General features: G+C 53.4%; 1 protein-coding gene across 5 annotated transcripts; it reads left to right on the top strand.

Annotated features, from left to right (window-relative positions):
- Window positions 1-1,900: 1,900 nt before the first annotated feature.
- Window positions 1,901-10,632, top strand: DNAJB5 (DnaJ heat shock protein family (Hsp40) member B5). 5 transcript variants are annotated; one of them, XM_024252764.3, is made up of 5 exons: window positions 1,938-2,020; window positions 2,882-3,026; window positions 5,408-5,652; window positions 8,463-9,064; window positions 9,224-10,632. In XM_024252764.3, exons 2-5 carry the CDS (start codon window positions 2,959-2,961, stop codon window positions 9,455-9,457), a joined length of 1,149 nt encoding a protein of 382 aa, XP_024108532.2. In that variant the 5' UTR covers window positions 1,938-2,020; window positions 2,882-2,958; the 3' UTR covers window positions 9,458-10,632. The 5 variants fall into 5 exon arrangements, with proteins under 5 accessions (XP_024108531.1, XP_024108532.2, XP_054376959.1 ...); XM_054520984.2 differs by having other exon boundaries at window positions 1,944-2,020; window positions 2,885-3,026; XM_024252763.3 differs by lacking the exon at window positions 2,882-3,026 and having other exon boundaries at window positions 1,901-2,020.
- The last annotated feature ends 5,818 nt before the right edge of the window (window positions 10,633-16,450 follow it).

Genomic DNA, 16,450 nt, shown 5'->3' with positions numbered 1-16,450 from the left:
GGAGCCAGAAGCAGTGCAGGGTCCCTCACCCCACCTTACCCATCTCTGTGTCACACAGAGATGTCCATCCCTCCTCCCTCCCCTCCCCCTTCCTCACTCCTCCTCACCCCATCTCTGTGCCTCATCCTTTCGTTACTCACCCCTTCTTTCCTCATCCCCCACCCTGCCCCCCCGCCCCGCCCCTCCTCATCCCCTCACCCCATCTCCCCATCCTCTCACCACCCCCTCTCCCTACCTCCCCTCCCTCAACCCCATTTCCTCAAATTCCTCATGCTCCTCATTTCCCCACATTCATCGCCCATCTCTGCTCCCCTCCTGGCCCCCAACCCCACTTCCTTTCCATTCTCCTCTCACCCCAAGTCTCTTTCTTCCTTCACACCTCATGCCCCTTTACCCTTGGGAGCCCCATAGTGACTCCTGGCATGAAGGCAGGTAGTGAAGAATCTGCAGACCTGACCCCAGGACCCTGGCCCCACCCCCACCCCCACCCCCGCCTTGCTCTGCTCTTGGCCCAGGTACTCAAGCCGCAGTTTCTAGCAAGACCTCATGGGTGTCCAAACTGTCTCTGGAAAATAGGAAAGAAAGAAGTAAAGGAGAGCTTCTGGCCTGACCCTTCTTTTATCATCAACCCCCCAGCACTCCCCTCCCCCACTTCACCCCCAAATTACTCCCTCCCCACCCCCGCTCCCTCGAGCACAGATGGGCCTGGGAGACAGTGACGTGGGCGCCAGGCACCGTGTCTGCTCGAGTGGCGGCTTCCGCCGGCGACCGCCTCCGCAGCCCCGCCTGCTCCCTGCATCGGGGACACTGGGGCTGAGATCTAATGACTTAATGGGGGGTGGGGGAGACTAGAGATTCTGAGGGTGTTAAGGGGATCTTGGGGAGTGAAATGAAGGATTAAAGGGGAGAGCTAGGATAGGAGATCCGGGTTAAAGAAAGAACCAAGAATAGGACAAAACGGATCACTGCAGGAAGGAAGACAGGAGATCTTCGAGGGCCAAGAAGGAAAGGGCTAAAACACAGGCACTCCAGGGGGAAGCAGGATGAGAGACTGATTAGAAGGGGGACTGAAATGGGGACCGCGAGGTCGCTGAAGAGGGGCGCGAGGATGAGGGGCTCTACAGAGGGCGGGCGGCGGGGATTCCTGGAGGCGCTGGCCTGGGCAGAGCCATCCGTTTCCCTCAGAGGAGAGGTCCGGGGGGCTCTGAAACCCGGCATCCGTGGGGTCTGTTAGAGATTCCGTTAGGTCACGTCAGGCCACCGCGGGGTCAGGATAAGGTAAAGCTAAATGAGGTCAGCTCGAGGTGGTTACACCGTTGGCTGAAAGGAGAGTAAGAAGTGCTGACCTTTTGGCCCCGGTCCAGGGACTACACCTCCCAGAGTGCACTGTTCTCTCCCCCTTGCCCCCCCAGTGAAGAAAGGAAAGAATGCACGGCCGCACGGCCAACTGGTGGGTACAGTTTTCCTTTAAGGCTGCCTTTGACGTCGCAAGGGTTCCAGAAGGTTCTCCTGGGATTCCAGCAGTGGCCAGTACGTCCCACCTTCTCAACCCGGAGATTGGACTAATATAGTTTGCCCCCGGGCTCGGGTCTGAGTCTCAGGCACGAACCAATAAAATCAAAGGGCGAGCGGGGTTGCCGCCCTCTGTCTTTTTCACCAATGGCACGACAAGATGGCAAAGAGGCGTGGTTGAGTGATCCCAGAGGGCGCCAATCAGATCCACACCAATCACTGCCTGGAATGTGTGCGCGTGTGGCCGGGTGACAGGGGCGGAGGATGGGCGGCTATCACCAAGCCGCTTGTTGAAAACTGCCCAATCACAGTAGAGGCTGAGCTGAGTGACGGGAAGGCGGTTCAATGGGCGGCGCGGAGGCGGAGCCGTGGGGGCGGGCTCCCGGTCCCGCTGTCGGCGGCCGGCGGGCAGGCGACTCCTGTCCCGGGTGGAGGCGGCGGAGCCGGAGCCGGGGGAGGGGGCAGCGGCTGTCTCACGGACCACGGCGGTGCCCGCAGCTCCTCACCGGTGAGGACGCCGAGCCAGGACTCGGGGGTCCCGGGAGCGGGGCGTCGCGAAGCCAGGGCTCCTGGTGTTGGGGGGCTGGGACACTGAGGGCCCGTAGGCTCTGCTGCCATAGGGGTGCGGGGCCCCGGGGTCTGCAGGGTGCTCGGAGTCCTCGACCCGGGCTTGGCTGTCACAGGGTGCAGCCAGCGTCTGAGCCGGGGAGGGAAGGAGAGGGGATGGGAGGGGAGGGGAGGGGAGGGGAGGGTCGAGTCGGACCGGACCAGATTGGGTTCTGTGGGGCGGAGGCATCTGTGAGCAGACCAGCCAGCCAGCGCGGGTGACATCACCGACCACCCTCCCCCGCCCGAGCCCCCTCCCCTCCTCTCCTCGCCGCGCCTTTTGTCCCGGCCGAGCTCCGCTCTGCCCCGCCCATCCGCGAGGGAGGAGACTCCCGTCAGTGACTTCATTGAGTAGGTTCTTGGGGATTGGGGTCGGGTCCTCCCCAGGGAGAGGCGACAGGCGCTCACTGCCTCTCGGGCCCTCACAATCACACCTGTCACAGGTATACACACTGCCACTCACAAACACACGCTTGCACTCCCAGCCTCACTGACACGCTGCCATACAGCCGCTCACAGCCAGCCAGACACTGCTGCACCTGAGAGCAGGTGGCCGCGGGTCTTCTCCCTTCACTCTCCACACCTGGGGATCAGGTCCGGCACCTGCTGCGCCAGACAGGCCTTGCTGGCCACGCGCCTCTGAGAGTCCGAGGAGGTGGCTTCCAGAGCTGCAGCACTTCAGGCCGGCTCCGGTGGAGCGATCAGAGGTGAGGGGCTTGGCTGGGCATGTTTAAGCGCACAGTGCTCTCCTGCCCACCCCCAGCAGCACCCCCACTGCAGGCCCGAGGAGCTTTCCGGAGCTTCCCACACTCCTGGGGAGAAGACTTCTTAGCCAGCTTGATGTTTAAAATTCAGCTGGAGCCCTTAAAACTTCGAGCGTGGACGCTGAATGGGTTTGTAAAGTTTCGGTAAGTCCCTCCGGAGAAGGGCACTCATATCCATACCCAGTCAAACCCTCCACGCGGCCATCCCCTCCATTGCCTTCCTGCTTCCTCCACCTCATCCTCATCCCCTCTGTGACATACAGGAATCCCCTCCGGCCTCACCCACATATTTGAATGAATTGCACCCCTTATCATTCCTCTCTTTTCTCAAACCCTTCAGGTATCCATTTTCCGCAGACATTTCCTCCATTATTTCAACTCTCTACATTCCTCCCTTTCAACCCATCATTAACCCATTTTCCACCTCAGCCATTTCCATCTGTCACTCATCCCCCTCCATCAGTACCTCATTTTCTGTATCAGCCATCTCCCCTCCCTGTACCTCAACAGTCCCCCTCACCATTTTCTCCCCATTTTTCCTTCCTGCCTCTACCTTAACATCCTCCTCATTCTTCTCCATCAAAGGCAGTGCCATGCCATGGGGCTCCTTTGTCATTCCAACACGTGGCCTGTGGGTAGGGGGGAAGGGAAGGAGGGAGGAAAGCAGAAGGAGAAAAAGGAGGCAGATCCTGAAAGAGCTTGCCCTGTGTCTGCGGAGGCAAGAGATGTATGGGCCTAGAGCAGCTAGCAGGTGGGTACCAGGGAGGAAGCTGGCCGGGTGCGGAGGTAATGCAGGGACACCAAAAGGAGGTGGGTGGTTGGTGAGCCGTTCCACTGGCCCTCTGCCTGGAAGCTGCTCTCGTTCTCTAGGGGCACCCGCTTGGTGTGCTAGGGTTCTTTCCCAGTCCCAGGGGAAAGAAGGTGTGGGTTGAGGCAGAAATGGCAGACCACCCCCAGCTCCCTCTCAGACGGCTATTGCTGCCATTTCCGAAAATGGCTGCCCCCCCCCCCAAGAGGTGCTCTTTCTTCTCTGCCTCTCCCAACCCCACCCCCCACCCCGTCTCCCCCACAGACGTGACATGCTGGTGGGGGGCGATGGGGGAGTACCCGCCTTTGTGGAGCCTTTTCTTCGTCAGAGAAAGGTGACTCCCAGAACCATGAGTCAACCCAGCCACCTGCAGCAGGGCCTGTGGGGGCAGCAGTGAGGGCCATTGTCCCTGCCCACCTAGGGCCTTGGGCGCCTCCCCCTTACCCGGTTACAGCCCTCACTCCTGCGGGGACACCCTGTACACCTCCCTGCTGTGAAGCAGAGGCAGAAAGGCAGGTCTCAGCTGTGGCTGCCAGCCTAGGACATTGCTAGAAAGACTCTGGTTCTCCTGGCTTTGGCAGGGGTTGGCCAAGTCTCAGAAGGGCTGAGAATGGCTTCTGGCCATCCCCCAGAGAGCTCTAGCTACAGGAAAGTACCCCTTCCCCTGATATCCACCACAGACACACCGATGGAGGGAGATTGGAATGAAGAATTCGGGTTGTGCATTTCTCTTTTAACAAATGCTCCTGCACCCACCTTAAAAGGGACTCAGAGGAATACGGGTCTGACGCTAGGCCAGATCCTAAACCACAGGGTGGACTGGGGGCGTGGGGTGGGGCTAGGAGAGGTATTAAGGAAATGGTGGTTGGTTAGTGCCCAATTGTCTCCTAACAGCTGGGGTTGAAAAAGTCCTGTCCCCAGGATGCTTTTGTTCACTCACACTGGTGCTTAGGCGGCACAGCCCTCACAGTTTTGTGTGTAGACACTGGCAAATGAGTAAAGAGAACTGTTGCCCTGGTTGGGGGAAGGATAGTGTCGCCCCCACCGCTAATGAGGGAGTTGGAAACAGCAGTTTCCAAAGGCTGTGAGTCACCCTGTGATCTGAGTCACACGTGAGGCTTAGCATCGTCAGAGGGGTGGGGGTGGGGAGGCCTGGGGTCTCCAGTGGCAGACAGGACTCCAGACACCCATTCCCTGACTCAGTCTGGCTGGCCAGGACAGCTGGCAGAAGACCCAGGCCTGTTCCCAGTCCTGGGCCACTGCCCTAGCTGCCCTCAGCCTGGGCACCATGCCTGAGGCGTGGCGTAGGAGACCACGATGCTCAGGTGACCTCACCCGTTACACTGACCTTCGCCAGCTCCTGTGTGTGGGTTGCTCAGTCCATGGTGCCACCTCGCTCAGCAGGGCCTCTCAGAGGTCCTCAGTCTGGCCCAAGGACCAGGGCCTCAGCCTAGCCCCAAGAGTGGGCCAGAACCTTCAGCTTCCTGCTGGGAAAACCCAGGAGGTGAGGACGGAATCACAGAATTCTAGAATGTCAGAGCCAGAAGAGATCATCTAGTGCAAACCTTTCATTTTACAGATGGGGGGACACAGGCCCACAGAACAGGCATGACCTGCCGAAGGTTACCCAGGGAGTCATTTAGGGACTGCAAGATCATCAGGAACAGGGCAGGGGCAGAAGAGAAGGCATCAAGTCTTGGCCCTGGGTTTCTTTCAGAAACAAGGAGACCAGTGCTGGTCCAGTAGCTGTGATGGGAAAAGATTATTACAAGATTCTTGGGATCCCATCGGGGGCCAACGAGGATGAGATCAAGAAAGCCTACCGGAAGATGGCCTTGAAGTACCACCCAGACAAGAATAAAGAACCCAACGCTGAGGAGAAGTTTAAGGAGATTGCAGAGGCCTATGATGTGCTAAGTGACCCCAAGAAACGGGGCCTGTATGACCAGTATGGGGAGGAAGGTAAGAGGGCAGCACTCCAGCCCAATCCCGGACCCCTCCGCTTGGTAGGGGTCCCAGGTGCACCAGTTTGTGTAGCAGGGAACTGGAGGCTGTGGAGGGGGTGAGGGTGGCAAGGGTTTCCAGCACTGTCACCCAGAGGAGAGAGGAGCCCACCCACTACCCAGCTCAGCTCACCCTAGTTCTCCCTGCCTCTCTCTGCCCCCTCCCTCCTCGGGTTCAGGCTTTAGAGAGGTCTGAAGCAAGAGCCAGAGGCCCTCCCCGCCCTTCTTTCTTTCCCAGCCTTATTAGTCCTGCCTGAAGTCTCCGCTGCTTCATTGGCTGATGAGGAAGGTTGAGGAGAAGGAGTGTGTGGCTCTCTGAGGACAGAGCATTTACATTCATCAGCATAAAAGTCTGGCCCTTAAGCAGCCTGGGAATTAACTACCAGAGCCCTGAGCAGAAATGGTTTTCCCCTTCTCTCCCCCGGCCCTGCCTGCTTCTGGCCAGCAGAACAGAGGTGGAGCTTTGCCTCCCAGAGGAAGTGGCAGGGATCCAAGGGTGGAAGGGGAACTGCTGCTGGCATCTCCCCCTTCCCTGGGGTAGCTGGTGGCCATGGGGTGGGAGGCAGGAAAGGCCCAAATAAAGCCTCTGAGAGGGAGGCCCCTCCCAGCACATCCCACGGCCATGATGTAGCTGCTAATTCTGGGCCTGCCCCTCAGGGCTGCCTGCCACCCGCCAGCCACAGGCACCTGTCAGGCTATATTAAGAGACATTGTCACGCTGAGGACTCGCCTTCCTGGGAAGAACTGTCCTTTCTCCCCAGCAGAATCTACCTTTCTTTCACATTCTCCTCCTCTTCACCCTCCCCATTCTATCCTCAAAACTAAATGGGCTAATCATATGTAGATAAGAAGGTTATTTTCTTCTCCTCCTCCTGGCCTTGTGTTCCATGCCCCTCTGTGCACCCTCGTCCTCCCAACTCCCTTTTCCTATTGTCCATGCTGCCGGTTCTTTCTATTCTTCCTGCCTACCTCCTAGACGTGCCAACTCCCAGATTCACCAAATACCGGCTGGAACCCCCAGTATTCTTCCAGCTAAGACATTTTTCTCTCTGGCATGGAGGGATGGGAGGGATAGGAGTGGAAGAGGGAAGCAGTGCAGACACCATGCCACCATGTGACCTGTCTTGGAATTGCACCCATTCCTCCATTCAGCCTCACCTTTGTTTAGAAAGAAGGCAGGAGCTGAGCTCCCCCAAGATACTTCACCCCTTCTGCCTAAGTGAAGGGGTCCAGACGCCAGGTTCTGATGCAGAACCCCATTCCAGGAGGGCCCCTGAGGATGCGGCATGGCCTTAAGGGGACCTCCATGGCCTGGGGAGGGAGAAGTAACTTAGAAATATTGGTTATATTTCTGTCCACCGTGCCCAATCCCCAGCAGCCATCTATTATAGAGCAGTTATACACACAGACTCTGTGTGCAGCTACAGCTAGGGACAAGTTGCTCCCAGCTTGAAAAGGGGGTGGTAGTGGAAGAATAGAAATCCCTATAGAGAGAATTACCCCTTCCCGTCATCATCAGTCCAGCCTCCCTCCCTCTCTCACCGAGCTCTGCCAGGCTGCTTGAACTCGCTTGATAATCAGCCCCTCGATAGAAGGAAAGGAGAGAGCCTAGGTCTTGGGGGAGGGGTGAAGAGGCAGCTGCCACAAGTCCCTGAACCGTCTGCCACTTGGCCTCTCTAGTGAAACTCAAATCTGCCCTTGTGGTCCCAGGAAATAAGAGGCTAATTTAGGCTCAGATCTCCATGATCAGTTGAAATTCTAGATAAACGGCCTCAAAGAGAAGGGTCTCTTTCCTGGCCTGGACCCCTCCCATAGTCTCCGTATTCCGGAGCAGTTCTCAGTGTGAACCCTCTCCCCACATCCCCTAGTACCGCCAGCACCCCCTCCTGTGCATGAAGGCTGCCTCCAGGAATCTGAGCCCCTTAGACAGGACCCGACAGAGAGAGCAGCTAAGGTCACCACCTGCCATGTGCCAGCCCATTCATGCATTTTGGTTGCTCAACATTAGATGTGGGGTATGGCGTTCGCTGTTGTATAACTCCAGGGAGCTCCATTCCCATTGTAGTCTATGTCTGTACAATGTGTGAATGACACTCCCTAAAGTTGTGTAACACTGAGCAGAGTGTGGGAACAAATCATCTGAAAACTTTTTCTTGAAAAATAGCTCTTCATCTCCAAGCTAATGAGCTTTCCCACTTTTTAAGGCTTCCTGATTTCCCATTTGAGCAGGGGTCAGGGAAAGAGGAAACATTGCTAGAAGCAGAGTGAAAGTGGTCTTCCTCCTGGGTTGGATCCCTACCCTATTTGCAACTGTTCACCTACCAGCCCCCTCTGTGGTCACATCCTGTCTGATGGCCCCTTGTCCTATATGTCTTTGGAGATAAGCAAAGATTTGGGAACCAAGTATCACTTGTAATGTGACACCAGGCTGATTCAAGGCTTTTTGAGACATCTTTGGACCATGAGTATGTGGAAAAGATTACAGGACTGGAAGTCACATCCTCTAAGTCCTCTAGTCCTGGCTTTTCCACCTATTGGGTAAGCAAGCCTCTTTGAATCTCAAGTTGTGCATCGTTATTAAATATATAATTAGGAATGGAAGATAATCTTGCCAGAAGCCTTTCTTACTCTATTAGCCTGGCCTTCTCTGTGGGATTTAAAGGTTGCTTCTTTCTCTAGGCCTGTGAACTGGGAGCTAGAGGGCAGGGGGAAGACACTGGGGTGGGGCCAGAATAAGCCACACTGCCCCTAACTTCTCCTCCCCTCTAGGCCTGAAGACCGGCGGTGGCACGTCAGGTGGCTCCAGTGGCTCCTTTCACTACACCTTTCACGGGGACCCCCATGCCACCTTTGCCTCCTTCTTTGGTGGCTCCAACCCCTTCGATATCTTCTTTGCCAGCAGCCGCTCCACTCGGCCCTTCAGTGGCTTTGACCCAGATGACATGGATGTGGATGAAGATGAGGACCCATTTGGCGCTTTCGGCCGTTTTGGCTTCAATGGGCTGAGTAGGGGTCCAAGGCGAGCCCCAGAACCACTGTACCCTCGGCGCAAGGTGCAGGACCCCCCAGTGGTGCACGAGCTGCGGGTGTCCCTGGAGGAGATCTACCATGGCTCCACCAAGCGCATGAAGATCACGAGGCGTCGCCTCAACCCTGATGGGCGAACTGTGCGCACCGAGGACAAGATCCTGCACATAGTCATCAAGCGTGGCTGGAAGGAAGGCACCAAGATCACCTTCCCCAAAGAGGGTGACGCCACACCTGACAACATCCCTGCTGACATCGTCTTTGTGCTCAAAGACAAGCCCCATGCACACTTCCGCCGAGATGGCACCAACGTGCTCTACAGTGCCCTGATCAGCCTCAAGGAGGTGGGGCCTAGTCAGGCTGTGTGTATGTGCTGGGGAGACGGTGGGGACATTCCCTCTCTTCCCGCCAGCCGGCACATTCTTTCCCCACCTCAGTCTATTTCCTTCCTTCCCACTCACCTTACCCCATCTTTTCCTCACTTTCTGCTTCGTCTTTCCCAGGCGCTGTGTGGCTGCACTGTGAACATTCCCACCATCGACGGCCGAGTGATCCCTTTGCCCTGCAATGATGTCATCAAGCCAGGCACCGTGAAGAGACTCCGTGGGGAGGGCCTTCCCTTCCCCAAAGTGCCAACTCAGCGGGGAGACCTCATTGTTGAGTTCAAAGTTCGCTTCCCAGACAGATTAACGCCACAGACAAGACAGATCCTTAAGCAGCACCTACCCTGTTCCTAGGCTCTGCCCCAGCCAGTCCAGAGCCTACCACAGCAATACCCCCAACACTCACTCCACTCAATGTGCACCCAGCTTGATGTCCACTGGACACTGGCAACTTTTTCTAAAATGCAAAAAAAAAGCCACTGGTTTTCAGGAAAATGTTCCTGTCCCTGACCCCTTTCAGAGCTGGGCTGCCAGCGGGGAGTGGGAGGGAGGTGGGGAGAGCTAGCCCAGGCCAGGGGTCAATGTTCATGTCACTAGCTTTGAATCCAGTTTCCACTGCAGTGGCTGGAGAGTGACCTGAGTGCTACTTGAAGATATGTAGAGATTCCTTATCCATGCCTGTACATAGCATGTCCTCCTCCCCTCAGCTTTGCTAATACCAGTCCCCCTCCCTTCCCTTTGGCTTCCTGCTGTTGGGGGTGGAAGAGACTAGAAAGGACATTGCTTTCTCAGCCCCACCCCCAGGTCCACAGTGTCCAAGGTTATGGCACACATATTCATGCACAAGAAGCACTCACCTAGAGCTGTCTGTGCCTCTCTGGGAGAGAGGAGAAAGGATAAGAAGGGAAAGTTCACAACCTGTGAACAGGGACTTGAGCACGAGACACTTTTCCTCTGGAGCAGGGGGGTGAGCTCCTCAGCAGCCTCCGCAACAGCTGCCCTGCCTACACCTGCAGAGCTGGAGGTTCTGTCCTCCCTGCTGCTCTCAGGAGTATTCAGGGGTGGAGGGCAGGGAATGGGGCCTGAGGTATTAAGGCTAAGAGGTGGGGGACAGGGCCCATCTCCCAGCCTTCATCAGGAAGGGAAAGGGCTTTGGGGTCAGGTGGCAGCTATTCCCCACCAAGAGATTCAGGGTCACAGGTTTTTCCCCACACCTCTGAACTCAGGGCCTAGCCACCCCCAAACTTCCAAATCCCACTTTTGTGATATGTGAAGCTACTTATTTCTTACCCTTGGAGGCTGTGTGGGGAATTTCCAGCCCTTTTATGCCTGTGTGATCCCACCCCACCCCCACAGTTGTATAAAGGTCATAGTGAAGGAGCTGGGGGAAGACTGCTTCAGCCAGATCCTGGGGTGGGGTCTTTAGGTTTTCTCACTTTGACAAGCCCCTGAATGTTTTTATAGTAGTTTTTTTGTATTTTTTTGTAATGACAGTATTATGTAAAAAATAAAGTATTTTAAAAATATGGCATCTGAGCAGGAGCAACAAACCTGGGATGGGGGTGGGTGAGGAGGGCCACTTCCACCCTCCCTCCCGGGCTCTGGTCACATTTGAGAAGCCCAAGCAGGCCCTCAGTATAAGCTGAAGCTGACCTCTGCCTTCCTCGAAGCCTCCTGGGATTTCTAAAACATATACTCCAAACACAGCACAGACAGAAAGTACCACTCAGAAAGCACACCCAAATAGAAGAAACATCTATTTGGGAAGGAAAAATATCCCTGCTCATGAGAGACAGAGACCATTGTCTTCAGAAGATGTGCTAGCATGAAAACAGATTTTCTCTTCTTGTCTAAATTTTCTCTAGGAGAAAATTTTTTTCTAGGAGGGGATGGAGACCTTTTTTTTTTTTTTTTTTTTTTTTTTTTGACAAGGAGTCTTGCTCTGTCGCCCAGGCTGGAGTGCAGTGATGCGATCTTGGTTCACTGCAGCCTCTGTCTCCTAGGTTCAAGCGACTCTCCTGCCTCAGCCTCCGAGTAGCTGGGATTACAGGCATGCACCACCACACCAGGCTAATTTTTGTATTTTTGGTAGAGACAGGGTTTCACCATGTTGCCCAGGCTCGTCTCAAACTCTTGACCTCAAGTGATCCGCCTGCCTTGGCCTCCCCAAGTGCTGGGATTACAAGCATGAGCCACTGCTCCTGGCGAGGCTGAAGGACTTTCTGGCTGACTAGAAGAGCTACCCCCAAGTGTTATGGGCCCGGAGTGAGGAGAGTAGCACTCTTGTGCAGGATATTGATTTCACGGAGGATGGTGAGCGAGAAACCACTATCTGGGGGGGGATATCTGTGGTCACGAGGATTTATTCGACTGTAATGTGCTATGTACGATGAACGATTGAATGTACGATGAAAAGTACTGGTCAATATTCCTGTGGGAAGGTATGTTCTTTGGAAGTATGGAGTTGATGTATTATAATTAAGGTTTTATGGTTCTGGCTTATAAGCACGTTCTATGAACAATAGCTGTGGAAAGTGCTTTCATATGTGCTATGTACAGTTAAACACTTATAGTACTATATAATATTCATGGTGGCTAGCAGTAAAAGACAGAGCCTGGATATTAGAGAGGGTAGCCAGAGGTACGTGGCCTCCTTGGCCCATGCTGGTGAGGCCTGGCTATGGACATAGGCTCCCTGGGAAGCATTGAACACAGCTGCAAATCCTCGAATCTCACAGTTTTCTAGGGATGTCTGTCCCGGCCTCTGACCTGCCTGTGTCTACGGAGACAACTCTGGCCCTCAGGACCTGAATAGTGGCTGCATGAGGGGGCACTTGTCCCTTTCCTGCAATCTGGGTAGAATGAGCCCTATAGTTGAAGAAATACCCATCTGCAGGCTCTGCCTAGCCCTGGATGTCCTCCTGGGGCTGACTTTGAGCATGAATCCCACATCTTCTCCAGGATCAGGCCCATGACAGTCATGCCCTCCTGAGTGCCAGTGTCCCCAGTACTGTCCAGACAGCACTGCCTTCAGCTGGGCCTGGCTGAAGCTGACACTAATTGGCTTTTTTCCCCCACAATAAAGACACTGAAAAAAAGCTCCTCATCCTTTCACCTGAGGTACTTTTGTACCCCCTTCGAAAGGAGGAAATGTCCAGAAACCAGGGGGTCTTGCTTACAAGGGTATCTACTAATCCCCTGGCCTGAGCAGGGAGACGCCCCCACCCTACATCCCCTACTCAATGCTCTCCTCCTTTGGGGCTCCTAGGGTAGCCTCTCTTTTGACTTGTGGCTAAATTCTTGTCCAGGATTTTTCCTGAGGCCTGAAGATTTGGGATTCTGGTCTGCTGGGCCAGACTGCTCCCTTTGGCCTCTGTGTAGACACACAAGACCTGGGAAATTACCATGTCCTGCTGAGCACACTCTGGGGATAGGATTTTTTTTTTAGACGGAGTTCACTCTTGTTGCCCAGGCTGGAGTGCAATGGCATGATCTCGGCTCACCGCAACCTCCGCCTCCCAGGTTCAAGTGATTCTCCGGCCTCAGCCTCCTAAGTAGCTGGGATTATAGGTGCCCGCCACCACACCTGGCTAATTTTTGTATTTTTTAGTAGAGACTGGTTTTCACCATGTTGGCCAGGCTGGTCTTGAACTCCTGACCTCAGGTGACCCTTGGCCTCCCAAAGTGCTGGGATTACAGATGTGAGCCACTGCGCCCAGCCGGGGATAGGATTTTGAGAGCCTAGAAGCAAGGCTATCTGAGGCAAGGGACACTTCAATGGGAAAGTCCTAAGGCTGACTGCAACCTTACCTGCAATTTGAATCTTACCCTTCTTAGAGGCTGCATGAGGAATTTCTGCTATTATGATGCCTGTGCAACCATCCCTAGAGACAGGCATGCATGCACAGAGCTATAGAAAAGTCAAGATAGTAAAAGAGCTGTGGGAGAGACTAGTTCAATCTGGTCCTGAGAGGTTGGGGTCTTTATTGGGTTTTCTCACATTGATATGCCCTTGAATGTTTTTATAGTAGGTGTGTGTGTGTGTATGTGTGTGTGTGTGTGTATGATTTTGTAATGATAGTATTATGACAATCATTTGCTCATCTTGTATGACAGTAATATCCCCTTAAGGCTTGGCCATTCTGGATCTTGGGCAACCAGCATTCTTGGTTGGGGAGTATTCCTTAGTCACCGGAGCCCCTTGACTACTCAGATAGACATTTATCTCCTGGACATCTTCCCGTTGTGGCTTAGGAACTGAAGTCTCTTTGGACTTCCTACCTCCCTGTCCTCTTCAGCTCTTAAAGAAATACCTAATCTCCCATATCCTTTTCCTAAAGAAAAAACTCCAAGAAGATGCTATGCTCTGTGGTGAGCCCCTTCTGCCTCCAGGCAATGCTCCTCCATGGCCAGAGTCTGTTGGGATACAACTCCACTCTCATCCGTTGGGTATGTCCTGCCTTTGTCTAACTTGAAGTAACTCTGGACTGCCTCTCTTGGCCCTCAAATAGTCCCACTCTGACACGACTTGTCCATGGTGAGGGCAAAAGGAGCTAAAAAGTTTGCTCTCCTCCTTGAACTCAGGGTCCTCTAGACTTCCTTGCTTACAGTTGAGGAGGCAGGGAAAGGACTCTCCAGGGTGGGGGCTGAATTTCTTGTGATCAGCTTATCTCCCAACCTGCCTGTTTGTTTCAAGGAACTAAGCAACCTCAATTTAGCCATCCCTGAAACATGGGTGGCTGAGGGATAAAGGTGGACTTGGGAAAGGAGCCATGATTGGGTCTCTATCACCTTAAGTTTTACGGATTCAGAGACTTTAAAGAGGTAAACTGTATCTCTGCCACACTCAAAACCACACCACTTAGGCTTCTAGTGCCTGTGTAGCACCTGCATCAAGAAAGGAAAGCTTCCAAGAGCTATTTAGGCAGTGTTCCTGCACTGAGGGTGCCAAATTTCCAGTTTCCAAGTAGCTATAGGACTTCCCAGAAGGGAGCGATAGATATATCACTGTCAGCAAGCCATGAACAATACACATATATAGGCCACCTGCCCAAGTGAACTTTCAGGGTGTTTTCCAGTTGCTTCCAGTCTAGGTTCTTGCATTTATAAGTCGTTTCCTGACCCATTCCTTGAGTGACTCAACAAGTCATTTTTTTTTTTGGTCTCCTCTGATGGATGAATCAGCCCCCAAAACCCCTACTGAGTAGCTTTCTGAACGCCTTGATAGGTTACCTTTGGGACTCTTTCTTAGGCTATGCCTCAGACCCTTCCCTAGGTCATTCTGAAATTTGGTGGGAGGCCCCTCATATGGAAGCTTCTTGGGTGCCCAATCAATTCTTCCTTAGACCCTTGCTGCCTTGACCCATAAATACCTTGAGGGCTGTAAGAATCTATGATTGTTCCTTAGCTGAGATGTGTCTGTTATTTGCCCTGAGGCTGCATTGGCACCAAAAGCTCTTGGATCCTCTAGGCCAGGACCCACTAGTGCTACATGAGGCTCTTTCAAAAGCAGTGCTCTAGTTGGTTCCAAATATTATTGCTTATAGGAAATTCTCTAGGAAGAATAGAAAATGGCACATAGTCCTGGGAGGCCAGGCTGTACTGAACAAGGTTGGGAGCTGGAAGACAAAATTCTTCCTAAGATCTCTGAATTACAGAGAGTAAAAACTAGAAATTCTCAACAAATGTTGAGCTTCAACTGGGGTGACAGACTATACCTTATTCTGGGTCCTAGGAAAGGATAACCCAGAAGCCTTAATCTGGGGTGAAAAAGAAAGTAATAGGAGCAGGAATGAGGATTGAAGGTGGGCCCAAGGTAGGTGCTGGGATGAAACAGAGTTTGGGGCTGGGGGAGCAGTGGGGAACCTTTAGCCTGTATTTAAACCAAAAAGTGAAAGTGGGCATTAGAGATTCTACTGACTAAAACAAAGAGAGACTCCAGTGCAAAATAATCACCAGAAGTCAGGACAGTAGCCACCAGGGCCTCACTGTGCAGACGTGAGACTCCAGGAGAGATGGTTCCATCCCCCAAGATTTTGGAATTTGGGAGCTGCTGAGGATGTGCAGCTGCTCTGGTTTGTCTTTGGTGCTCCACAGTGGTTGGACGCCTTTGCTGTCCTGTATGCCAGCAAGTGACTCTAAAATAGTTCCAGAAAAATTTATGTACATACCCCTCCAGCAAAGCCTGGGAAACTCATTGGGTGCAATCATTTAATGAAACCTCTGTCCAGTCTTTGGCTAAGCTAGCCAAGCAGACACTTCAGTGGCCACACACAACAAAAAAAATACAGAATTTACGAATTAGTAAAGTCACTACACAAGCAAACAACAATGACAAACAGCAACAACAAAGCTTGGAGGAAGGGGGGAATCTGATTTCCAGAAATACCACATTATACTTGTCAGGCCTCTGAGCCCAAGCTAAGCCAACATCCAGATGGCTGGTTCCTGCCTTAACTGATGACATTCCACCACAAGAGAAATGAAAATGGCCTGTTCCTGCCTTAACTGATGACATTATCTTGTGAAATTCCTTCTCCTGGCTCATCTTGCCTCAAAAGCTCCCCTACTGAGCATCTTGTGACCCCCCACTCCTGCCCGCCAGAGAACAACCCCCCTTTGACTGTAATTTTCCTTTACCTACCCAAATCTTATAAAATGGCCCCACCCCTATCTCCCCCTTGGCTCTCTTCAGACTCAGCCCGCCTGCACCTAGGTGAAATAAACAGCCTTGTTGCTCACACAAAGCCTGTTTGGTGGTCTCTTCACACAGACGCGCATGAAATTTGGTGCTGTGACTCGGATCGGAGGACCTCCCTTGGGAGATCAATCCCGTCCTCCTGCTCTTTGCTCCGTGAAAAAGATCCACCTACGACCTCGGGTCCTCAGACCCACCAGCCCAAGGAACATCTCACCAATTTTAAATTGAGTAAGCGGCCTCATCTTACTCTCTTCTCCAACCTCTCTCACTATCCCTCAACCACTTTCTCCTTTCAATCTTGGCGCCACCCTTCAATCTCTCCCTCTCTTAATTTCAATTCCTTTCATTTTCTGGTAGAGACAAAGGAGACACATTTTATCCGTGGACCCAAAACTCCGGCGCCAGTCACGGACTAAGGAAGGCAGCCTTCCCTTGGTGTTTAATCATTGCAGCGCCTCTCTGATTTTTCACCCATGTTTCAGAGGTGTCTGACCACGCAGGGACACCTGCCTTGGTCCTTCACCCTTAGTGGCAAGTATCGCTTTTCTAGGGGGCAAGAACCCCCCCCCAATCCCTTCTCTCCGTGTCTCTACCCTTTCTCTGCTTTTCTGGGGGCAAGAACCCCCCCAATCTCTTATTTCCGTGCC

Source organism: Pongo abelii, chromosome 13, assembly GCF_028885655.2.
Source record: "Pongo abelii isolate AG06213 chromosome 13, NHGRI_mPonAbe1-v2.0_pri, whole genome shotgun sequence".
In the NCBI taxonomy this organism is placed as follows: domain Eukaryota; kingdom Metazoa; phylum Chordata; class Mammalia; order Primates; family Hominidae; genus Pongo; species Pongo abelii.
This window is presented reverse-complemented; position numbering and strand designations above follow the sequence as displayed.

Bases quoted from the DNA above. Each gene is read 5' to 3' on its own strand.
- DNAJB5 (XM_054520985.2), top strand. From the start codon at position 2,845: ATGTTTAAGCGCACAGTGCTCTCCTGCCCACCCCCAGCAGCACCCCCA. The intron at 3,027-5,407 runs GTAAGTCCCTCC...GGTTTCTTTCAG, and splicing joins AATGGGTTTGTAAAGTTTCG to AAACAAGGAGACCAGTGCTG. The intron at 9,065-9,223 runs GTGGGGCCTAGT...CGTCTTTCCCAG, and splicing joins CCCTGATCAGCCTCAAGGAG to GCGCTGTGTGGCTGCACTGT.